A 20822-nucleotide genomic window follows, 5' to 3' on the forward strand; every position below is an offset into this window, starting at 1 on the left:
CGCCACGATTTCTTTTGTTTCTTTCCTCCTTTAAACTGAAATAGTGCCGAACTGTGGAAAGAAGAAACCGCGAATTATAAACGCATCGACCACTGAGAAAAAAAAAAGGGTCGGGGGGAGGATTGGTACAAAAGAAGGGGGGAGAGATCCAATTCACATATTAGAATCTACGGGAAACAAAACGTTTGTGAAGCGGTTAATTAAATGTTATTATCCGATGATCTTCAACACAGCGTTTTAGCATAGAATTACATATACGTATACCGTGGGTGAGGCACGAAAAACCCCCACCGCGCGAGATAGTACAACGGTGTGTTGCACTATCACCAGTATCGGCGAACTTTTACTCGAGGAGGAACTGACCAATCAGAAGTGGCAAAAGTGGGGAAAGAAGGCGTAGAAAGCTTTGTTGTAATAAATAAATTATGCGATCGATGGGGGTATACATTTGTGACGAGGATATTTAGGCAGCTTTGGTTGTTTCACTGCGTAATTTCACCGATAACTTAGCTGGCAACCAGCACATCAATACGGGTAGTAACAGATGGAGACAACATACAGGGTGTTTCGGCGAACGCTTTCCCATATCGTTAAAGGTTCCCTGGTTTATGGATGACAATTCTGGTTCATGAGCTGGTCTACTCGAAGCGCCGGACAATACTTGCACAACAAACTGAGGTCCAAAATCGACTAACTAATAAGAAAATCACTAATTAAGTTATTAACTAATTACATTATGACCTGTATTGCAATTTACAAATTCTAGCCGTGGAGTTCGCAAGGCGGATCCACTTGGAACGATTTGTCAAGATGACACCAGTTTCGGTATATAAATTCGCGAACTTTGCGGAAAAAATGCGTTGGCGCTCCAGTTAATTTGTTAGCAAAATGTCGTTTCATGCACTGAAGCACACAAGTAATTGGAATGAAAATGCATTTCTCCGCAAAATTCGGGAATTTACATCTCGAAACTGGTGTCGTCCTGAGAATTCGTTCCATGTGGATTCGCCTTGCGAAGTACACTGCAGGAATTTGTAAATTGCAATATGGGTAATAAGATAATTAGCTAAAAGCTAATTAGTGAATCCTTGCTAATTATTGGATTTTGCATTTCAATCTTCTTTGCAAGCAGTTTTCGCCACATCGAGTAGACCGGCTCATAAACTAGAATTGAGCTATCTGCCACAGGCAACCTTTAAAAGCTTTTGAAGGTGTTCGCTGAAACACCCTGTATATGTAAATTAGTTATGTGTGTGCGGTTCTGTATGTAAACTATCCGGCCAGACAGCAGCAGCATTCACTGTTCAACAAACTCTGGGAGGGTTCGCGAAGAAGGCTTCGCCTCAAAGAAAAAAAAAATGGCTGTGGCTTAGCTAAGGTTAAGCCCAGGATGCGAAGCATACTAGCCTTTATTTTAACGCGACAGCGTTAAGGAGCTCGTGTCGCAGGAAAGCCGGTGTCGTCGGCGTCGGCTCAGACGTGCGGCGCTTGCTCAGGCGCACATTTCGTTGTCGCGCCGAACGCTGCGTTGCTCGACGCTCACCGCGTCCGATGCGGGGCGCGTATAGTCGCTGCGCCGTAGCAAAGCCACCTAGAAACAGTCTCTGTAGCACGCCGCAACCTTCGGTTCTCATTCCAACGAGCAGCTCTGTCTCCAGGAGGCATCTCACCTCGTGAGTGTCTAGCAGAGGCAAGCGCAGCTGCTTATATACCGCCGCGACGCCGCGAGCGACGGCGCGAGTTGGAGCCCCGTTTCTCCTCTGTCGTGACGTCACGGTGTCACGTGGTCAGCCTTGAAGGCGACGCCGCGAGCGCCGGCGCGAGTTGGAGCCCCGTTTCTCCTCTGTCATGACGTCACTGTGTCACGTGGTATTGAAGGCGACACCGCCGCGCCTGAGGAGCTGGGTTGAGCTCTAGTAATATGCTTCGCATAAAAAAATTGGGCAGAATGCTTAAGGCTTCTTACGTGTGGAATGTGAAAGCATTATACAGTTTGTAGACCTCGGAACGTCATCAACGCGCTCGCGTTATGCACTCATGACGTGGCACCACTCCATTGGCTGCACCGCCACGTGTCCAATGACACATAAAGGCAAAAAAAAAGAAAAAGAAAGACGCTCTGGAAACAGCACTCCAAGAACAGCGGGCTCACAAATGACGGGCTAGTTTTTAATGTCTTGTAAGAACAGTGCCAAAGTTTCGAAACACTGAAAGAGAAAAGGAGGAAATTGCCCAAGACGAGTCCCCGCTATATCCGTAAGACTGCACATACAGCTGCAGAACCCAAAGACTTCGAGTAAATTATTCTCACAATACAGCCAACGTCGGAAGAGAAGCCTTCAGAAAGCTGAGAAGAGCTTTCCGATTTTAAACAAAACCCTAAACAGAGACAATAACAGAGCGATGGCTTTAACGAAACGTTGTCTGTTGAATGGGAGAAGAGGCTCTTCATCCCTGCTGCTGCCCCCATTGTGGGCCAACGATGATGTTACCTTCTTAATGCATTCTTACGCAAGTAGGTTATTCAATGATTAAAATGCGAGATTGCGTATCTCACGATAAGTGCGGTGCAACGTAACTATACAAAACATGCATGTACTCGCATCTCTTGTATGAGCAACAATTGTTTCTCATTAGGTTTGTTTAATAATGGCTTGAGGTTAGATCAGCGTGCACGCTTATCTAACCATGTACCGAGAATGGGCTAATGGCCGCTCTGCTATCATGCGGTGATTTTAACGTGTGAGAGTAATACGCAAATATTGCCCCTGTACGCGACGGGACGTCTTTCCTATACCGAGCAACGGCAAATTCCAGTGCAGGGAGGTTTTCGAATTAAGACGTGCTTTTTTTCCAACGTGCTGAGTGGCTTAGCGCCGGTATAACGTAAACCATTCTATTACAATTCACTTGCTTTCCGCGCTTCGTAGATGGTCCGAGAGGTGATTCGTGAGAGTTATCATCAATGTTGCCTGACCATGAGCGGCTGATGATAACAAAGGAATCGAATATGATCGAGTTTTACAAAGGAACCCTTACATTAAACAGCCGTACTCACAAAAAGTTCCATACGCTGCAACTGTTTCTAAAAGCAGGTGACATGAAATCGGGACGTTGGGCATGGTTTTTGGTCGAAGCCGGTTTTGGCCAATGACAAACATTACTTACGAACGGAAAGCTTCATGGATCCGACCTATGATACGAAACCTAGGCAAGAAGATCAAGAAAGAGAGGGGGGGGGGGGAATGCACGAAAAGCCCTGTAGTAAACGTAGATGTCGCAGTATCTCTGACAGCGATTACGCACACTTTACGTGAGTCGTAGCACTTGGGTAAAGCAGTAGCAAGAAGAAAAAGAAAGAACTTTGTCATGAGGAGATGTTGAAGGCATTAATAAACGAGTAACATCAAGCACTACACAGAAGTCCGTACAGAGGCATCGGGGGTGAGCGGCAGCTCCATCAAGGGCGTGGGTGCTTCTGCCCAGCGAAGCGAACAACACGAGGCTTTCACGACAAAACTTCCTTCACGGGTCCCCCATCACCACCCCGCCGACGTCAGGCCGGTACGTCTTTTTTCAGCCACCACTGAAATGAAGCAAACCAAAAATAAAACGGGGAAATAACCGAAAGGCTCTTTAAAGAAAGAACGGAGCGCGGGGTACCGCGATTTCCCGCTTGTTGTCCGCCGAGAAATCTTTCCTCCTCTCCCTCCAGTGACGAGGAATCCATCTCGCTCACTCTCTTTCGCGTCGGCGCTCCCTCATTGGTGCGACGCGGACTAGAGGTTCCGCCCTCCAAACCTCGGCGGCAGCCAATGAGAGGCGTCCGTCCGAGAAGACGTCCCCCCCGCGTAGCTTTCCGTCCTGTGGCGCTTTGTTTTTATTCTCTCGACGGGGCTTCCCCACCAGGCTCGAGCGTGGCGATGGTTGTCCCGTGAAGGGTCAGAAACTTCAATCGGTGAAGCCGGGCGTTGGTGCTGTAGGCGAAGCTCCTTGGATCGAGAAAGCTCCGGATATCGAGGACCGTCGTGTTCGCCGCCGTGGTTCTGTGGAAACTGTGCTTAGCGTAACGACTTCGCTAAACTACTCGAACGTCCCAAAGGCCGAGACGACATGATGTTGGACCTGTGAGTGTTTGTGGTGCTGCTTGATTGGCACATCTGAAACCGCAACGCTGTCCGACTTCCTGTGCGCGTGGGCCATACGTCCGACACGTTTGAGAATCGTTACGTTTCGAGTAAGTGAAACGTGTAAGTCAGTTTTTCAACATTGTGTGTTTCTGCTTCACCTCTTTGGAAAGGCCGACGTTCCCCGTGTGAATTCTATATCTAAGATATAGAATTCATATCATATGGAATAGTAACGCTACTCCATTTCTTTAGCACAAGGACACAACATAAGGCTATAAGGGTGTGGCTTCTCGGCAGTCGTCGATCAGTAGTCACGTGTGACCAAGGAACAACGAAACAAGTCGCATCCGACTTAGTCAAGCATGAAAGTTGCATTGAAAGCTAAACAATTCAACTCGAGGGGTTCACCTGAACTTCCAGTGTCCAGTCTTGAGTTGCAATGCTTGAAATCGAAGACTCAGGAGTTGGCCGACGAATAGTACGTGTCTGCCTGTGCTGAACTGCTTCCACAGCCTTCTTCGAGATCCGTGGTGTAGTCAACAGTGGTTCAACAAAGAGGTGATTGTTTTGGGCTACATGAAATGCCCCAGGGTAACGGAAACATTGACGCCATTTCGTTTAGAGGGCTTGGTCGCTTGCAAGGACCGATACATCGCGAGTGAAGACCCGATTTGAGCTACTCCTCTAAAGATAATTTTCAACAGGTTCAGAGCCACTTGTGAGAATCTGATGCTCATTGCAGAAGTCCATGACGCGTGACGTTAACTGCGCTTAACGAGCTCTCAAAAGAGCCTGGAAAGTCAATTACATGCGCAGGATGCAGTGCTTCAGTGCAATTTTAGTTACTCAGTGACACCCTAGTTCTATCACGTGATTAGACACGCGAACAATCGTTTACTCCGCATTCTGGAAAGCCATTTGTGCACTGGGGGCCACTCACAGACAGAAGTCAAACCACCCAAAGCGTGGTCTTTGTCGCAAGTTTCATATTCATAGGCAGCAAAACAAAGGGCACTCAAGAACTACAGGGTGTAGTCGTCACGCCTGGTTCTATGTTTTGTTAACTAAACTTACGCCACTAGGCCGGCTGAGGCCAACGTGCCACAGGTGAAAGTCGCCGGAGACCTGTCCGTTTCGCTTGGCTATTCATGGCATTCCCCGTTTCTCCGCGACATGACGGGAAACATTAGCGCCGGCGGTCCCAACATCGGCAGAATAGCTGGCCGCTGAGCAATCCTTGTCTGCGTCGGAGGCAGAGCCTCTGTCCATCCGGATTTTGGGCCCACCATGGCGACTTCTGCTCTGAGCAGTACCAGCGGCGGCGGTACGGACTCGTCCGGAGACAGCTGTCACTACCGGTCCTCCTCGTCTCCAGCTCCGCTGGACCTGAACCGCGACGAGCACGGCGGGCCCGGTGCCCAACATTCCATGCTGCTGGACCACCACGGCCCGTCGACGTCCGTGTACGGGGCCAGCCGGCGCGACGACCTGATGGACGACGATGAGGACGACGAGGACGAAGAAGAAGACTCTTCGCTCCCGGACGTGGGTCACCACCACCACTCGTCGCCCCAGAGTCACCACCACCACCTGCTGAGGCGAGGCGGGCACGAGCTCATCAACGGCGTGTCGCACCACGCTGAGCTGGTGGCGGCAGCCGGACAGCACGACTCGGTGTCACGTGGTGTGCTCCCATCGTTGGATCCGGACTCGATATGGTCAGTGCCGATTTCCCTTGTTTGTTTGTTTGTGAGTTTATCGTCTGACAAGAGTGTGCCGTCTTTAAGCGAACGCACGAATGCCGACCCCTGTGCGGGAAAAATATCCCTTCTATCTGCATGCCGTGCCTATACTATATGGGCGGAGCCACTGCTCTAATTCAATTACGATTGAGGGCGCAGGTTTCTGTTGCGTCGATCTTTGTCTAAATGACCTCGTGTGGACGAAAAATGTAGGCATGGAATGTAGGCAGCTGTTGCCATTGCCGATGAAGGGGGATATAAAAAATAGGCGCCTTAAACTGTGGGATACCCCGGTATACTTGCCACTGAAGAGGAACAGTAGATTCGGTTCTCCGGTGTACTCCTTCTCTGTACGCGGACAATCTCTCCGAATGACCTCCTTCCTTGTGCGTCTGCTGTTTCTTTACTAAACAAAGTTTCTGAGTCATGTGTGGCGTGAGTGACAGGGCAACATAATACATAGACAGTGTGGAAAAGGGTTTCGAGTCACCGTACGTAATGGCGTATCCGGACAGACAGAAAATTGCTAGTAAATAGGGTGGCGTCTATAAGCCCAAATAAAGGCCACATGGCGTGACCCTGCAGAGGAACGAAACGCTTCCCTCATAGGCGCCTGTGTCACTCGCTATTGGGACGCAGTGAATGCTGTATCGTGCCTCCATATCTTGCAGCTCAGAGCACTCCTTCGTGGCTAATACAACAGCTATACGGCGCGGATTCATCGTCATTTTGCCTCTCTCTTTTTATCGCAGTCGCTTTACATGCTCGGTCGCATACACGTCGCATCATGCTTGTGCATCGAGCTATGCTGTATAGCATCACGCCCAAGACTGCAGTCGACCTCTTGACAAACAATCGCCGCACTCACTCAAACAGTAGTGTGCATTGCGAAAGGGTTGGATACAGTTTCAAAGCATGCATATACGTTACTTCCCCCTTTAATTGAGCTTCCTTAAATTCTAGTATTGCCATACAGCCACATTCTCATAGCCACGTTTTGATGGGTAATGGTCTCAAAGAGCTTTATTGAAAAGTTTAATATAAGACAAAAAAAGCGAGAAGTGTAACTCCAGTGATTGGTTGAAACGGCGCCGGTTTCATTGGTTGAAATGGATTGGCGCAAATAAGAACAAAGCCATTCATAGTGCTTTGGTGCGCAAATTGTCGAGATCCAGCGTCTTTTGCATGTCCTTAAGCATCGGCTATTTGCCTCCACCCAGAAGCGAAACGTAGTAACAGAAAGCGAATGTTTGTATCTTTTCACACGATCCATCGGTTAACCCCATAGGTATAAACAAACTTGCGGAACTCCTCCGCACAGGGACAAATTGGATTATCGTCTACTTACTGCATACGAGACCAGAGGGGGTTGGGGGGGTAGTCAGTAAGAGTCCACCTAGTGGACTGTCCATTTCGGCCGCTGCTGATTGGGCCGCTCGTCTCCTCCTCTCTCGTAGAGCAGCATCCAATCAGCAGCGGCCGAAATGGACAGTCCACTAGGTGGACTCTTACAGAATACCACCTCAGGGAGAAGTTCTGTACCTCGCATTGCTTCAAATGTACCCTTCAATAGAGAAAGATCTACCAAGTATCGGATATAATCCTTAGAAGACGTGATACAAAGAAGAATGACTTTATATCTTGAATACCATAGCGTCAAGCTTTTCTTCATCGTGAAGAAAACCTTCCTAAAACTTTCGGTTGCAAGGTCTTAACCGATTACGTTTATAGTTGCCCTCTGTTAGGCTTACCTGATAACCGTAGTGAATGCGAAGCGATGGCTCAAGCGTTCGTGGCCCAATCGAAGACCGCTTATCAAACGAACAAAACCTACATACAGAAAAAGAATAGATATATTAAGCCGGAAATGCTTTTAGCTACAGTTATCGGCGACCATCAAGAGTCCTTGAGCCAAAATGCTGAGCCGTTATACGCGCACTCGAAACGATAATAGAACGAGATTATCCGGGCACCGTTGCGAGAACAAAACGAAATCATCCGGGCTTAAGAAAATGCGGCTTTTCGCCCCCAACCCTTTGTACAGGACAGCATTACACATGCTATAATTACTGCCCAAACGAGTTACAAGAAATATTGCTTCCGAGTTCCACCAAATGTTTGGTCACGATATCACTCAAGCTGTAACTTCTAATACGCGGAAGTTTTATTTGACGTTTCCAGTAGCGACGTTCAAAACGCAGATGCAGGGCACTGTACACTTGATTGTCACATTTTGGTCCTGAGGCGAGTTATGCTGGCACTCTTTTCAACGCCAGCGGTCCGTGAGTTCCGTGGCGCGTCTGGCCCGCAGCGGATGGCTGTTCGACCGAGTCGAGACTCGGATGAAGTTCTGTCTGTGGCAGGAAACTATTGCGTCCGTATGGACCAGTGCACAGCATGGGATGGTGCGGTGTGGTGGGGTGGGGTGTGCCCTTGCGATCATGCACTACGCCCATTTTAAGATTGCGGCTAGTATAATTGCCGCTCAATCAGCTTTGGGGGTAGGCATTTCACGCTTACATCTACTCTCCATTGCGCGAGAGCCATCAATTTGTTTCTGTATGATTTGATGTTCTGATTCGTCTTTTGCCACCTTCAGTTTCCTTTTTACACCTGTGCAACGCACGCCATTAGGAAAACCGACACTGCCATCATCATCATCATCATCATCATCATCATCATCATCATCATCATCATCATCATCATCATCATCATCATCATTTTCTGTAATATTGTCTTACCTTTCCTAGCCGATCCATGTGGAGGTTGAGCAGTGAGTGTCTCCCATTACTTTAGGTGGAGAATTCGAGCAAAAATAATTTTGCAGGCCGAAATTTCCAACAGCGGCAGATATCTGCGTTATTTGATTCAAATTTGATGCAGTAGTGTCAGTGACTTCCAGTAACCAACTTTTTTAAGCCCTCTAATACTGATTGTAGCAATTTTCATATTGAAACATTAAAAAAGAAAACTTCAAATTTAATTTTTAGCTACTGCGGCTCAACAATAGAAAAACTTATGTCGATTCCTTGTAACAAACTGCGTCTATCATAAGTTTAAAGCGGAGAAAATGAATGTATTATACACCGCTCCGAAATATATCACTAACTTGTTAGCAGGGCACTTGCAAGACCCTCGTAAGCATTGTGACAATCTAACGTCAGCTGTAATGTTATATATGAAATTTCTTCACTTTGGATGCTCTAACAGATTCAGTTTATAGAACTGCGATAATTTTTTTTTTGTGGGTAGTTACGGATTTGTAAGTATTTTTAAGACTTACCAAATTTGGGAATTCACGGAAAGAATCCAGGCCTAAATCAAAATTCTGTCTGCTTGCTGTAGTCTCTAGAATTAAACTTTCTTCTTTTAAATGCAATGAATAATAATAATAATATTTGGGGTTTTACGTGCCAAAACCACTTTCTGATTATGAGGGACGCCGTAGTGGAGGACTCCGGAAATTTTGACCACCTGGGGTTCTTTAACGTGCACCTAAATCTATTTAAATGCAATGAAGTTCATTCAAGTCGGCCCAGTGCTTGTCTAACTAATGCATTTCTGCGTTTTACTTGTATCTGACTAGGGAGATTGGAGCTGGCCCTGAACTAAAGCTTTCTCTTAAATGAATCAAATCGTTCAGAAATTCTTGTACGAACGGCTATGTTCTCGAGGTCATTTAAGGGGAATGAAGGCTATGAACAAGAGCAAGACAAGAACAGGAAAAAGAAAAGGAAGGCTGTGAAAGCAAAATTATACAGCAGGCATTTTTTTTAGGCTTCCTTTTGGCGACGCAGAAATATGCGTAGAAATTTTTTGAATCCCTCTATTGGCGTACGCCTACAATGTTCAACACTGCGCAGAAGAGTAGCACAAATACTCGTGTGTGTCTAAAAGGAATACGTTTTAGCGTCTCAGGGTTGTTACAAAAACTGAATGCGTCAGTATGCCATTGTGCCATATTTACGCATTTACAGGTTTATTAACTTTATAATCCTTTCGCATTGCTTCCTGCAGATAAACTTTAGCTACCGAACCAGGTGGAGGAGAGGTTCGAAGTGTATATATATATATATATATATATATATATATATATATATATATATATATATATATATATATATATATATATACACACGCAGTGGCTATGCTGGCACGAGGAATGCAAAACTCCAAGTAGCCTTTCAAGAAGGCCTCCCTCATAACCCTTTATGCACTATAGCGGCGACCCTAGAACCCCAAAAATTAAGCTATTAGTGAAAGTGAAGGTTTGAATTCACCATAAAAAAAGCATAAACGAAGAATCCTTAGAAGCTACCTTGAAGTTCCCGCACGAGCTTGCCGTAACAGGTGGAATTCGACGCCGTCCGCTTGAGCCTAATTAAACTTTCATCTGTAAGTATGGACTACATCGCATACTAGATGAGCCAGAGACTGAACTTCAGTTTTGAGAACGTTTATTTAGTCACAATGGGGCCAGATTCGAAAACAACGCTTTGAACTCCGTGACGCCACAGTGACGTACCGGCCCCGGGGGCTTCGGCGCGAAATTCAAAATGAAACGGAACGTTGAACGCCGTCTTATATTCTAGTAACCAACCTATTACCGCGTAATCAACGAAAAGTGGACTTCACCAAGAATACTTTATCAATCTATACTGATTCGGTGCTCATGTTTAGCGCAGGAATAAGTAGAGTCCAAAGATTGTACCCTACCATGAAATGGGCTGCCACCCAAAATCCAATGCAGCTGTGCCAGTCTCCTGGACAGACTTAGGCTGGGGTTGGCGTTTACGAGCGGGTACGTGCACCTCATGCGACGCTCCGAGTCTCCACACTGTGAGGTGTGCAATGTGAACGAGGTTATAGGTCACGTGGTGTTTGGCTGCCCTCGGTACGTGGATTCAGAGCGTCAAAAGTTGAGCAATGGCCTTACGCTCCTTGGCAGCCCGCCACTGTCGGAGGACCTTATTTTAGGCCTTCGGCCAGACGTTAAATCGAGTTTTGAGGCCATTCAGGCCTTGCTTGAGAGAGAGAGAGACAGAGGAAAGGGGAAAGGCCGAGAGGTTAACCAGAGGGGGAGATCCGGTTTGCTACCCTACGCTAGGGATAGAGGGGATGGGGACGTAAAGTGATAACAAAGTAGAGATAAAGAAAGAAAGGGGCATAGACATAGAATCACAGTCGGTCACTGTCGCCGCATACTGTCACCGCCCAGGCCTTACTTGACTTTTTTCAAAAAGTACGGGCCTGGGTTGTAGGCCTTGAGCCTTTCCAATTGCCTGCCATATGTTTTACACCCTCCTCCTTTCGTCATCGTCGCCCATCATGCACCTCTTTCTTCCCTCTTCCCCTTCCGCCGGTGCAGAGTAGCTGGCTAGAGGAATGTACCTCAGGCCGCGACCTCTCTGCATTTCATGTCATTGAGCCTTTCTAACTCTCCCCAATGGAGTTGGACAGATCATTATTGCGGAGTACAGGAGAGATACCAAGGGACGACAAACGCAGCCTGGGACATCTGAGGATCGAGTCATGAGCTGACACTAGGGAAATTTGCAGGCATACGGCAAAATCCGCCGACGAAAGACAGGGGCGATTGGGTGCAACCTGGGAGGAGCTTTCGTGCTTCGGCCGCACGTAACTTAGGCTGATGATGATAATGTTAACACAGCGCGAAGCTCTAAAGCGAATGTCAACCTTCCGTACTGCGGAACATCCTGCACTCTCGTCGATATCCGCACAAATGTTTTGATGCAGTTCGCTGTACCTGGTTAAATGTACAGTAGAAATTGAGAGAGATAGAAATAAAAAAGGAAATGGATGGAGGTTAACGATATCGCACTTAAAGTTTGCTACCCTACACTCGGGAAGGGGGAAGATGAAACGAAAATGGAAAGTGGTGCCCGCGCGCACGCAGTAAAACTCGCGCACATTATTAGAGCAAACATGAAGGTGGTTGCACTAGTCGCTCGTTTTCAAAGAGGACAGCGAGGCCTTCCTTTCTGTGCGGGTGAAGGCCAAATCGAAAGGTGCTACATTGAACCTTTCGTAAAGTAGTAGGTCGTCCAATCAGCAACGAGAAGCCTAGAGATGGATGCAGCAATAGCAGCTTCTCGAATGTTACAAATATATAGTGCCGGAAGCTTACTTAGACCAGAAGAGCAGATTTAGCATTAGAAGTAATTATTCAAAACATTGAAATGCTACCGCATTCCACAACTACTCGTGTCCTCACTGGCGTGTCGTTACTGCGCAGGAGGCCGGACATCCAGACAAGCATCTCCAGTGGACACCAGACTTGCTCCTGGTCAAAGCTAGAGTGAGTATAGCATGAACTTGCGGAAGCGTTTTGTCGTTACACCGTGCATAACGTGAGGTATGAAGAAAGAAATACATGAAAATACGGGGAGGTTAACCAGAGGTGTGATACAAGTGGAAGCTACAAATGCTAACGGCGAGAAATCCATCATGCGTGCCCCGGAAAGAAGCTCTAGCGAGGATATGTAAACTGCAACAGGAACACATCGGGAACACGGAATCGACGTTGGCAAACGAGCTGTACATAAGTTGGTTACCTTGCCAAGCAGATCCACTGAGGGCGCGTTAATGCTCTTGGGCAGCAATTGTTCTTTTATTTGCGATAGCAATTATATGGACACACTTCAGTCAAATTTAAGCTGTTGCCATGCTGTTCCATGTAATAATAATAATATCTGGGGTTTTACGTGCCAAAACCACTTTCTGATTATGAGGCACGCCGTAGTGGAGGACTCCGGAAATTTTGACCACCTGGGGTTCTTTAACGTGCACCTAAATCTAAGCACACGGGTGTTTTCGCATTTCGCCCCCATCGAAATGCGGCCGCCGTGGCCGGGATTCGATCCCGCGACCTCGTGCTCAGCAGCCCAACACCATAGCCACTGAGCAACCACGGCGGGTGTTCCATATATATATATATATATATATATATATATATATATATATATATATATATATATATATATATATATATATATATATATATATATATATATATATATATATATATATATATATATATATCTTCTCTACAATCTATTGCTTGCCAATCCAATCCAATTCGTGGCTCGTACCCACTGCGGGGACTGACCAAGAAAAGGCTACGTTATTCCAACAAGTCATACATAACCAGAAATAAACTTTCAGGGCTACTATAGAGTAAGTGCTGCTGAAAGGCGAAATTACACGCTAAATTCAAAGCAACGACAGTAGAAATTGTCAATATAACCATTAATTGAAAAGTACACACGCACACACACACAAAAAAAGAAAACGATAGCATACCACAGTGCATTCGGTTGGACTTAATAAGAAATTTCTGGCCGGCGGAGCAAACATCCCCACGTGACTGAATGACAGAATAGAGGCACGAAACGAAAGAGACCAAGCGCAAGGCTAAACTTGGCTATCGCGCTCACTGTTTCGCCCTTCGGGAGTTAACTGCCACTTTGAATAGAATTAATGTAATTAATTAGAACTTTGCATTCTGCTGTAACTGAAACAATACGAACAACCGTTTTTCTGTAATATGAATGAAAAAAAACGTAGTATTGATAGATTACCTGATAGAGTTCGATAGGCTGACAAACTGATTTTATCTGAAAGCAATATTCAAAAGATGGCCTCAGACATGCAAGAACCCCAATAGGAAGCTAAATTTTGTAAGTTGTCTGGACCTTGCGCAGGCCGAGTATATAGACTTTGCGTAAATACCAGTACAAGCTTTAAATAGAAACTAAACATAAAATATTACTCGAGGTGTTCTTTGTGGATAACCATTCCACAATACCGCTAGAGCTATTCTCGCCGCGAGGAGAGGTTGATAAGTCAGAAAGAAAACTGGCTATCTAGCTAACTATGTCTAACTAACTAACTAACTAAATACAGAACACCTACAGTTACAGTCAGCAAAGAAAGAAAGCATGCCACTACAGTCGGCACAACAAGTAACGCCATGAGGTTTTCATTAAAAAGTATATATATATATATATATATATATATATATATATATATATATATATATATATATATATATATATATATATATATATATATATATATATATATATATCCAAAGTCTACATAAGATAGCAGATTACAAGGTTTCATTTGGTTTCACTTCGGATAGCACATAGAACTACAGTTTCCGCAACAGTCAGCGCAAAAAGATAACGAACAGTGCAGTTGCCAAAACAACTAACTATATCGTACAGTTGAGGTAAAAAGAAAGTACGCCATAAAAGTTGACGCAACAAGTATACCGTACAATCGGCCATAGCATACAGTCTTATCAGATAGAAAGCAGGCCATACAGTTGCCGCAAAAAAATCAGTAATTAATTGATTCTAACTAGGCAATTGATGAAATAAACATAATCAAGAATAATTAAGAGTACTTAATCTAAATGACGCCTCATTTCGATTGATTAGCATTGCATTAGTTAATGCTAACCAGAATTAATTAAGGGTAACGAAGACGACCTAAGTACTGATTAATTACGAGTACCATAATGAAGCCCAATCGGTAATAATAGGGGTAATGAAAATGAATTCATATTGTATTACTTAACTCTAATTCGAACTAATTACGGGTACATTATTTTTCTCAATAAGATTATTTCCGACTAATTTGGTTCACCAATTAACAAATCTCCACGGGTGACTGCAATAATTCCAGCACATTGCGTTATCCTTGACGCAGATGAGCCGCGGTCTGCGTAACTCGGCCAATCAATCAATCAATCAATCAATCAATCAATCAATCAATCAATCAATCAATCAATCAATCAATCAATCAGTCGTCGCATGAGTGAAAGCTGAGCGACTGGAAATAATGCTTACTCAGTACGAGTGCCACCAGGCACTTGTAGTGTTCCCGCTGTAATTTCTTCTGCTGCAGAGCCACTGCATCGCATTCGATGTGTCGCCAATGTATCTCTTCCCACCTATACGTAGAAGACCGTCTGACGAGTTTTGACGCAGCGTTAAATTTAGCGGTTCATTTCACTCGACTTTCAGCCTGAAGGGACACTCGTTACGCAACCGAAAGCGAAATTTGAGACTGCAGCTGCCTAATGGCTGACATTGCGAAAAAGCTACTATCCTGCCTCTAACCCATACTGGCCTGCCTCCGTAGAACGCAAAAAGATGCGCTGCTGTGGTAAAAGAAGATTTTCAATGTTTCCTTCAAGTCACACAAAAAGCGCATTGAATGACCCAATCGTTATCTGTTATTCCATCGCCCACATTGACCTTTCTATCAAACGCCACTAAACATTCAAACTATTAGCAACAAAGCTTCGTTTAACTCTCAAAACGCACCGGGACTGTGTTGCCAGCCACTCGCATGCAGCAGCAATTTATATAGGTCGCTTTCGCGAGGGACCCGGACCGGCCAAGTGGGGTGTGAAAACTGCTGCTGCAGTCTCTGACGGCCACCTTGGGGAATATCGACCAGCTTTGAGAAAGGACTCGTAAGCTTCCCATAATTCCTTGAGAACTCTCACTAACCTTGCTTACCGTGGCTACTGCTGTTACTGTCTTGCCAAGTAGGTCACACAGAAGATACCACTTGTATATGACGAATCGGATTACGCGTTGTCCCAGCTATACTATACCTCCTACAGCTGTGCCGTAGGCTGGCTCTGCAGACGGAAATACCCAGCGAAAGGACACACACTGCCTAAATATCTTCAGCGCAACAAAATGTGCCTCTTCAGGGGCTTGATTAGTTTATTAAAGCGAAGCGAGGTCTTGTTTCCCGTTGTTTGCTGGCTCGGTCGGCTTCTTGCCGAGTTCGGTGGGGCCGATCCTGGAGATAGGGCGCCACAGCCGTTATGTCTGCAGCGGTGCCTTTTTTTTGGCCGACGCTATTAGCGTTCGCGCTTTTTCGCGCTTCGTTAGTGGTCAGAGCGACGCACGCCACCCGTGTTATCAGTGGGATCAGCCGGCCGTGAACGGTGCACGATAAGAGAGGCATGGAATCGGGCGGGGGGATGGCATCGCTGCAATATCCCCGAGATGGCGTGAAGATAAGCTGGCCGATAGTGGAGACTCTTCCGTGGTCGCGCGGTTCACGCAGCGAATGTATCAAGTTCTCGATGTTTCGTAGGGCAGGCAGGCAATCACTATACTGTAAAAACGCGTTGCGGAACAGTTATGCATCATTTGTGTAACCAGTTCGAGCGCTATTTCGCTACCTGAGGGCAACAGACTTGAGTGCCCGACTATAGACATCCTATACTTAAGTTCTCTCTCTTCCTCTTTCACTCCCCATTCCCCTACCCACGTGTAGGGTAGCAAACTGGACTCAGTCTGGTTAACCTCCCTGCCTTTCCGTCTTCCCTTCTCTCTCTCTCTCTCGATTCAAGAAGACGCCGCTTCACGTAGATTCCAAAGTGTGCATTGGATGAGCAAAATTTTTTTATTGCAATTTCTTACGGGCAATGGAGCCACGTTCGCGCGTCACCGCCGCCGTGCTGTCCTGGCTTCTGCGGCGCATGCGCGTTCCGCACTCGGTGATTTAGAAGCTCTCCAGACGACGAGCAATGCGTTTGACTATAATAATCTAAGGTTACTTCGTAATCAGATCGATGGTTCTGGCGCGTAAAAGCCCAGAATTCAGTTTTTTTTTTTGTGAACATAAGCAGTTACACGTAGACGCGTTCCTGCGGGGCTTCTGTGTGCATAGCGACAACAGCGCGGTACGCACACAGAGTGACACACAAATGGCGTCGCTGCGTGATTGCGCGTCCGGACTGTAACGCTCTCAGTCGCGTTTCACAGAAACGCAACAAGGCGAGAAGGTACTGCGGCACGTACGTAATCACGGCGAATGCTTTGCATCCATAACACGTACACACTGTTGAAAAATGTTCAATTTCACATTTCGCAAACTCGCAAAACCTTTTGCAGTGCCAGGGCGAACTTTGAGCAAATCCATGTACTGCATAGTAACAATCATTTCGATGCTGGCTGAACTACCGGCCTTGCAGGTCAAGCAGACCACTAGCGCTAGCATTCACTCTCGTGATTTTTTTTCTTTTTTTTTTTGCAGAGAGAGTTGTGTCTTCGTTGCCACGCTGTTCGGAGAGCGCCGAGGTCCGCGTTCGATAATCTGCTCAACGGACAGCGAGTCGTTCCCGCCGAACAAAGAAACGAGAAATCTCGCACGTGCGCGTATGTTCACGCGAGATCTCGCAACTCCGCGCTCAGTTATAGTGAGGCCGACGGCGCGATAGCGTCCAGCTGGACAGACAAGCAGAAAATAAAAGAAAAAAATCAGGGAACGGGGGGAGGGGGTAGCGCTAGGCACGCTTGATAAGCACGTCCGCAGAGCGGCTTTGCCTTCAAGGAACGACGCCGTGGATGTGGCCGTCAACACGCTCTGTCGAAACTGGCGCGTAGCGCAGATATCAGCTCTCGGAGAGAGAGAGAGAGAGAGATAGCGGCTGAGCAAGAAAGAAAGGCCTGGTCGAGATGGGGACACATCGGGGTGCGGTGATAAGAGTCTGGGACCTTACTAGTGACCCGGGAGGTATTTCTTTATCCGTTTTTTTTTGTAATGTAGAAATTTCTTGGTTATCTATAATTATACTTTTTTTGCCTTTCTCCCATGAAGGGGCTGAGAGAGGAGGCTGGAGATAGGACGGGGTTGTTTCATATTAGTTATGAACTGGAAGTTTTTATCTTGCGGACCCGATGAACCATCGAGCACTTGTGTGTCGGCCTCCGCGGCGGAGATGCGGGCTTCGCCTCAGACACTACGCGTAGTGCAGGGAAGCCCACAATGTGTGTCCTACGTAACTTGAGCTGAAATTAAATAATAATAATAATGATGATGATAATAATAATAATATGCGAGTGCCACGTAGGTGGACCAAGAGCAGAAGCATACTACTAGTCGCGCGGCATTTTTTGTGTTTTGCTTTTGTATTTCGCACGTTTTCCTTCAGGCTTGGAAAAAGACATTTATGTATCGCGGGATGAGCAACAGGAGTGCTGGATCGGGAATTTTTCTGCGTGGTCTACAATATTCTCATGACACTTTTGCTCTGAATACGAGGTTTGAAGAGTTGAATAAATAATGACTAATTACGCAATTATGCAAAATACAAAAGAAAAAAGGGGGGCGGAGCTGGTTACGAGGCCGACGACAACGCCGACGACGACGCGAAACCAAGGAACGGATGCCAAAGAGCTGCGCTCTAAAAAGTCTGATTGTTCCAAGCGAAGACAGACAACCTTACCTTGACTCTATGCAGCTTCGGGGTACTTGCATATCTTTTTAAATAATTTTGGCGCGAGTTACGTCGGACGCCTTATATAGGCTGTCCCACGTCGATTGTGCTCTACTAATCCTTCCGTGAAGAACAGAGGCAGCGTTCGCTTTGTGTTCTTCGCTAGTCGTCCTCGTCTATTTTTCGCACGCTGCTTACTCGATGGATTCCATTCAGCCGGCGTCGAAGGGATGGCTATCATAGGTGGACCACAAGGGAGCCCTTTCTTAGTTTTAACTTCTTGTTGTGTTAGTTGGTACACGTTGCTTTAAGTGAACTAAACTCACAGCGTCAGAAAATGGAAATAAAGCCAACGGCAGGGCATTGCGTCCCTTCCTGTGGGGCAGATTTGACGCAGCTTTCCGGTAACTAAAGATCCCGAAGCGAAGACGGCCGGCCAGTGGAATAGAAAGCTTGCGAACAGGGCTGAGACAATTTCATTGGCTAGTTGATAATTTTCATTTCTACGAGATTATATTTAATACCACCTATTCTCGCACTTTGGTTGAAGGGAAGCCGAGCTGGCGAAAGGAAGAGAACCGAGTGACATTAATTGTTACGTCATGCCATCCCTGGCCCTTTGATTTACGATTGGCTTACGCTTTAGTGATAGCTTTCGCCGCAAGACCCGGAGTTGGTGAGATACAAGGTTTCATTCGATTCGCCTGCACTTTCGGAACTGGTTCGAGATGTGTTCGATGCATGTCACCATTCGTTTCTCCCGGTGCATGCAGGCTTCGTGCACGACGAGCTCACAGCGTTCCCTCCACTCGTCGTAAAAGCATTTGTGCAGGAAATGCCGTGCTGGTTTCGCACGAGAAAGAACTAGTACTAAACTGGTGGGAACTAGTTGACGAAGGGTAGGGTGAATCGAATGTACCCATATAGTGCGGGAAGAGAGGCAAACCAGGTAGTCTACGTTAGAGAACGAATTCTAGAAAGTGGGGGAGAGGGACGGGTGGGGGTGGAGGCGAGTAATTAACGAAACCTACATAAACGTGAATATCGTGCCGCTGTGTTCCCCAAATCTTTCTCCTACCCTGCGATCCACGCTAAGAAAAAGAATAGCGTCGTAGCAATGGCAACAATGACATCAGCTTTTTTTGGCTTCAACGCATTCGGTTACTGAGTATTCTGCATTCTTCACTTCTTTCTGTAGAAAACGTCTCACTCTTATTAAAGGTCTAGGTATGCGGTGTTTGCGACGTCACTCCCAAGATGCACCGCTTTTTCGCACTGCAGTTCGACGTTGGTTCTCAGAAACCAAAGAGCTGTTATAATAATAAACCGTATATTACGGTACATGCGCTGGCGGGCGCGTCGCCAGCGCGTGAAGCCCAGACCACAAGTACATTTGAGTACGCGCGAAAGCTCGCGTCCGCGCGTCCACCCATGCGCAGACGGTGCGGCATGGCTCGCACGCGTCGAAACGCGGCGTGATCTCGGAGAACAGCTCCTCTCCGTTATCGCGCGCTTGGGCGCTTGGGCTTCCTCGCGTCGGCGCGCCTGGCTACGCAGCTACGGCGCGGTACGTTCAACTCTCGCTAAAGCAGATTTATATAATGCAAGAAAGTGCTTCTTCTTTCCTTTTTGTGCCGATCTAACAGCTGTAAATATATAACAATTACGTTTATAGATATCGCGCAATTTTGAAACGCTGTCAATAACAAAGTACGAAGTGTCGTCTGGGAAAGTGTCTGCGAGTGAGCCCAGTGAGCACGCGCTGTCTCGCGTCTTTGTGTATGCGAACCGCCATTCCTTTCGTCTTTCCTTTCATTCGATCACCATCATCATCATCCGCCATTCCTCGCGTGGCCCGGCAGGCGATAGGCGCGCGTCCGCAAACGTATACGTGTGGTCTGGGCTCAAGCCGGTCTATACAACAATCAGCGCGCCGCTCGGATGCGACTCCGACGCCTTCTCGCGACGTGCCACAACCTCGGCGTGTGCCCCGTTATAAACGAGCCCTGGCGACGCACTTGGCCGACCCCACGGCCAGTGCGCGTTGAGCGCGCATCCCAAAGCAAGCAAGCAAGAAAGAAACATTCGCTTTACACGGGGACGACTGCTGCGCGGTGACCGATTGTGGCGACGTGTTGTGGTCGAAACTCGAGACTTCCAGCCTCCTGATAACATCGCCCACGGGGCACGGCCAGTGGCACGCCGTCAGGGAGAAAAAAAAGAAAGAGAGAGAGAGATGCAGAGAGATGAGGGTGAGGGGGTGCAAGACGACATTTATCGTCTGTTTCAAGGCTTGCGCCCGGCCGCGCTATGCAGGCGCGTTAACGCGCATAATCGCTCAGAAAGAAAGACCCAAGAAACAAACGAAAAAAAGAGTCTTCATGACCGATTTTATTCGGGTGCGTTGTGAGTGGCGGGCGGAGGGTAGGAAAAGGGGGGAGGGGGCAGGATTCCCCTCGTGGTGCACCGCGGTCGTAAATATAGTTGCAGATGGTCTCATTTTTCAGCGTTTAAAGTTGGTAAGTTGGTTGGCGAGCTCACCCCCCCTGTCCCCTATCCTCTCTCCCACACAGCTCCCTTTCCGTAGCTTCAATCTGTGCTGTCTGCCGGCGTGTGTGTTTGAGCCTCAGGGACGTGGGCCTCTCTGCTGTTTGGGCGTCGTATAATGCACGC

General features: G+C 46.9%; 1 protein-coding gene across 1 annotated transcript in view; it reads left to right on the forward strand.

The window, feature by feature from the left end:
- The first annotated feature begins 3894 nt into the window (after window positions 1-3894).
- The window catches only part of LOC139047973 (protein sine oculis-like), a 69127-nt gene continuing 52199 nt past the window's right edge, over window positions 3895-20822 (forward strand). Inside the window, exons 1-2 of the mRNA XM_070522209.1 lie at window positions 3895-5848; window positions 12129-12191. Of these exons, the coding sequence (XP_070378310.1) occupies window positions 5418-5848; window positions 12129-12191 (494 nt within the window). The 5' untranslated portion in view covers window positions 3895-5417. The remainder of the gene's footprint in view (window positions 5849-12128; window positions 12192-20822) is intronic.

Source organism: Dermacentor albipictus, chromosome 7 (assembly GCF_038994185.2).
Source record: "Dermacentor albipictus isolate Rhodes 1998 colony chromosome 7, USDA_Dalb.pri_finalv2, whole genome shotgun sequence".
NCBI lineage: Eukaryota > Metazoa > Arthropoda > Arachnida > Ixodida > Ixodidae > Dermacentor > Dermacentor albipictus.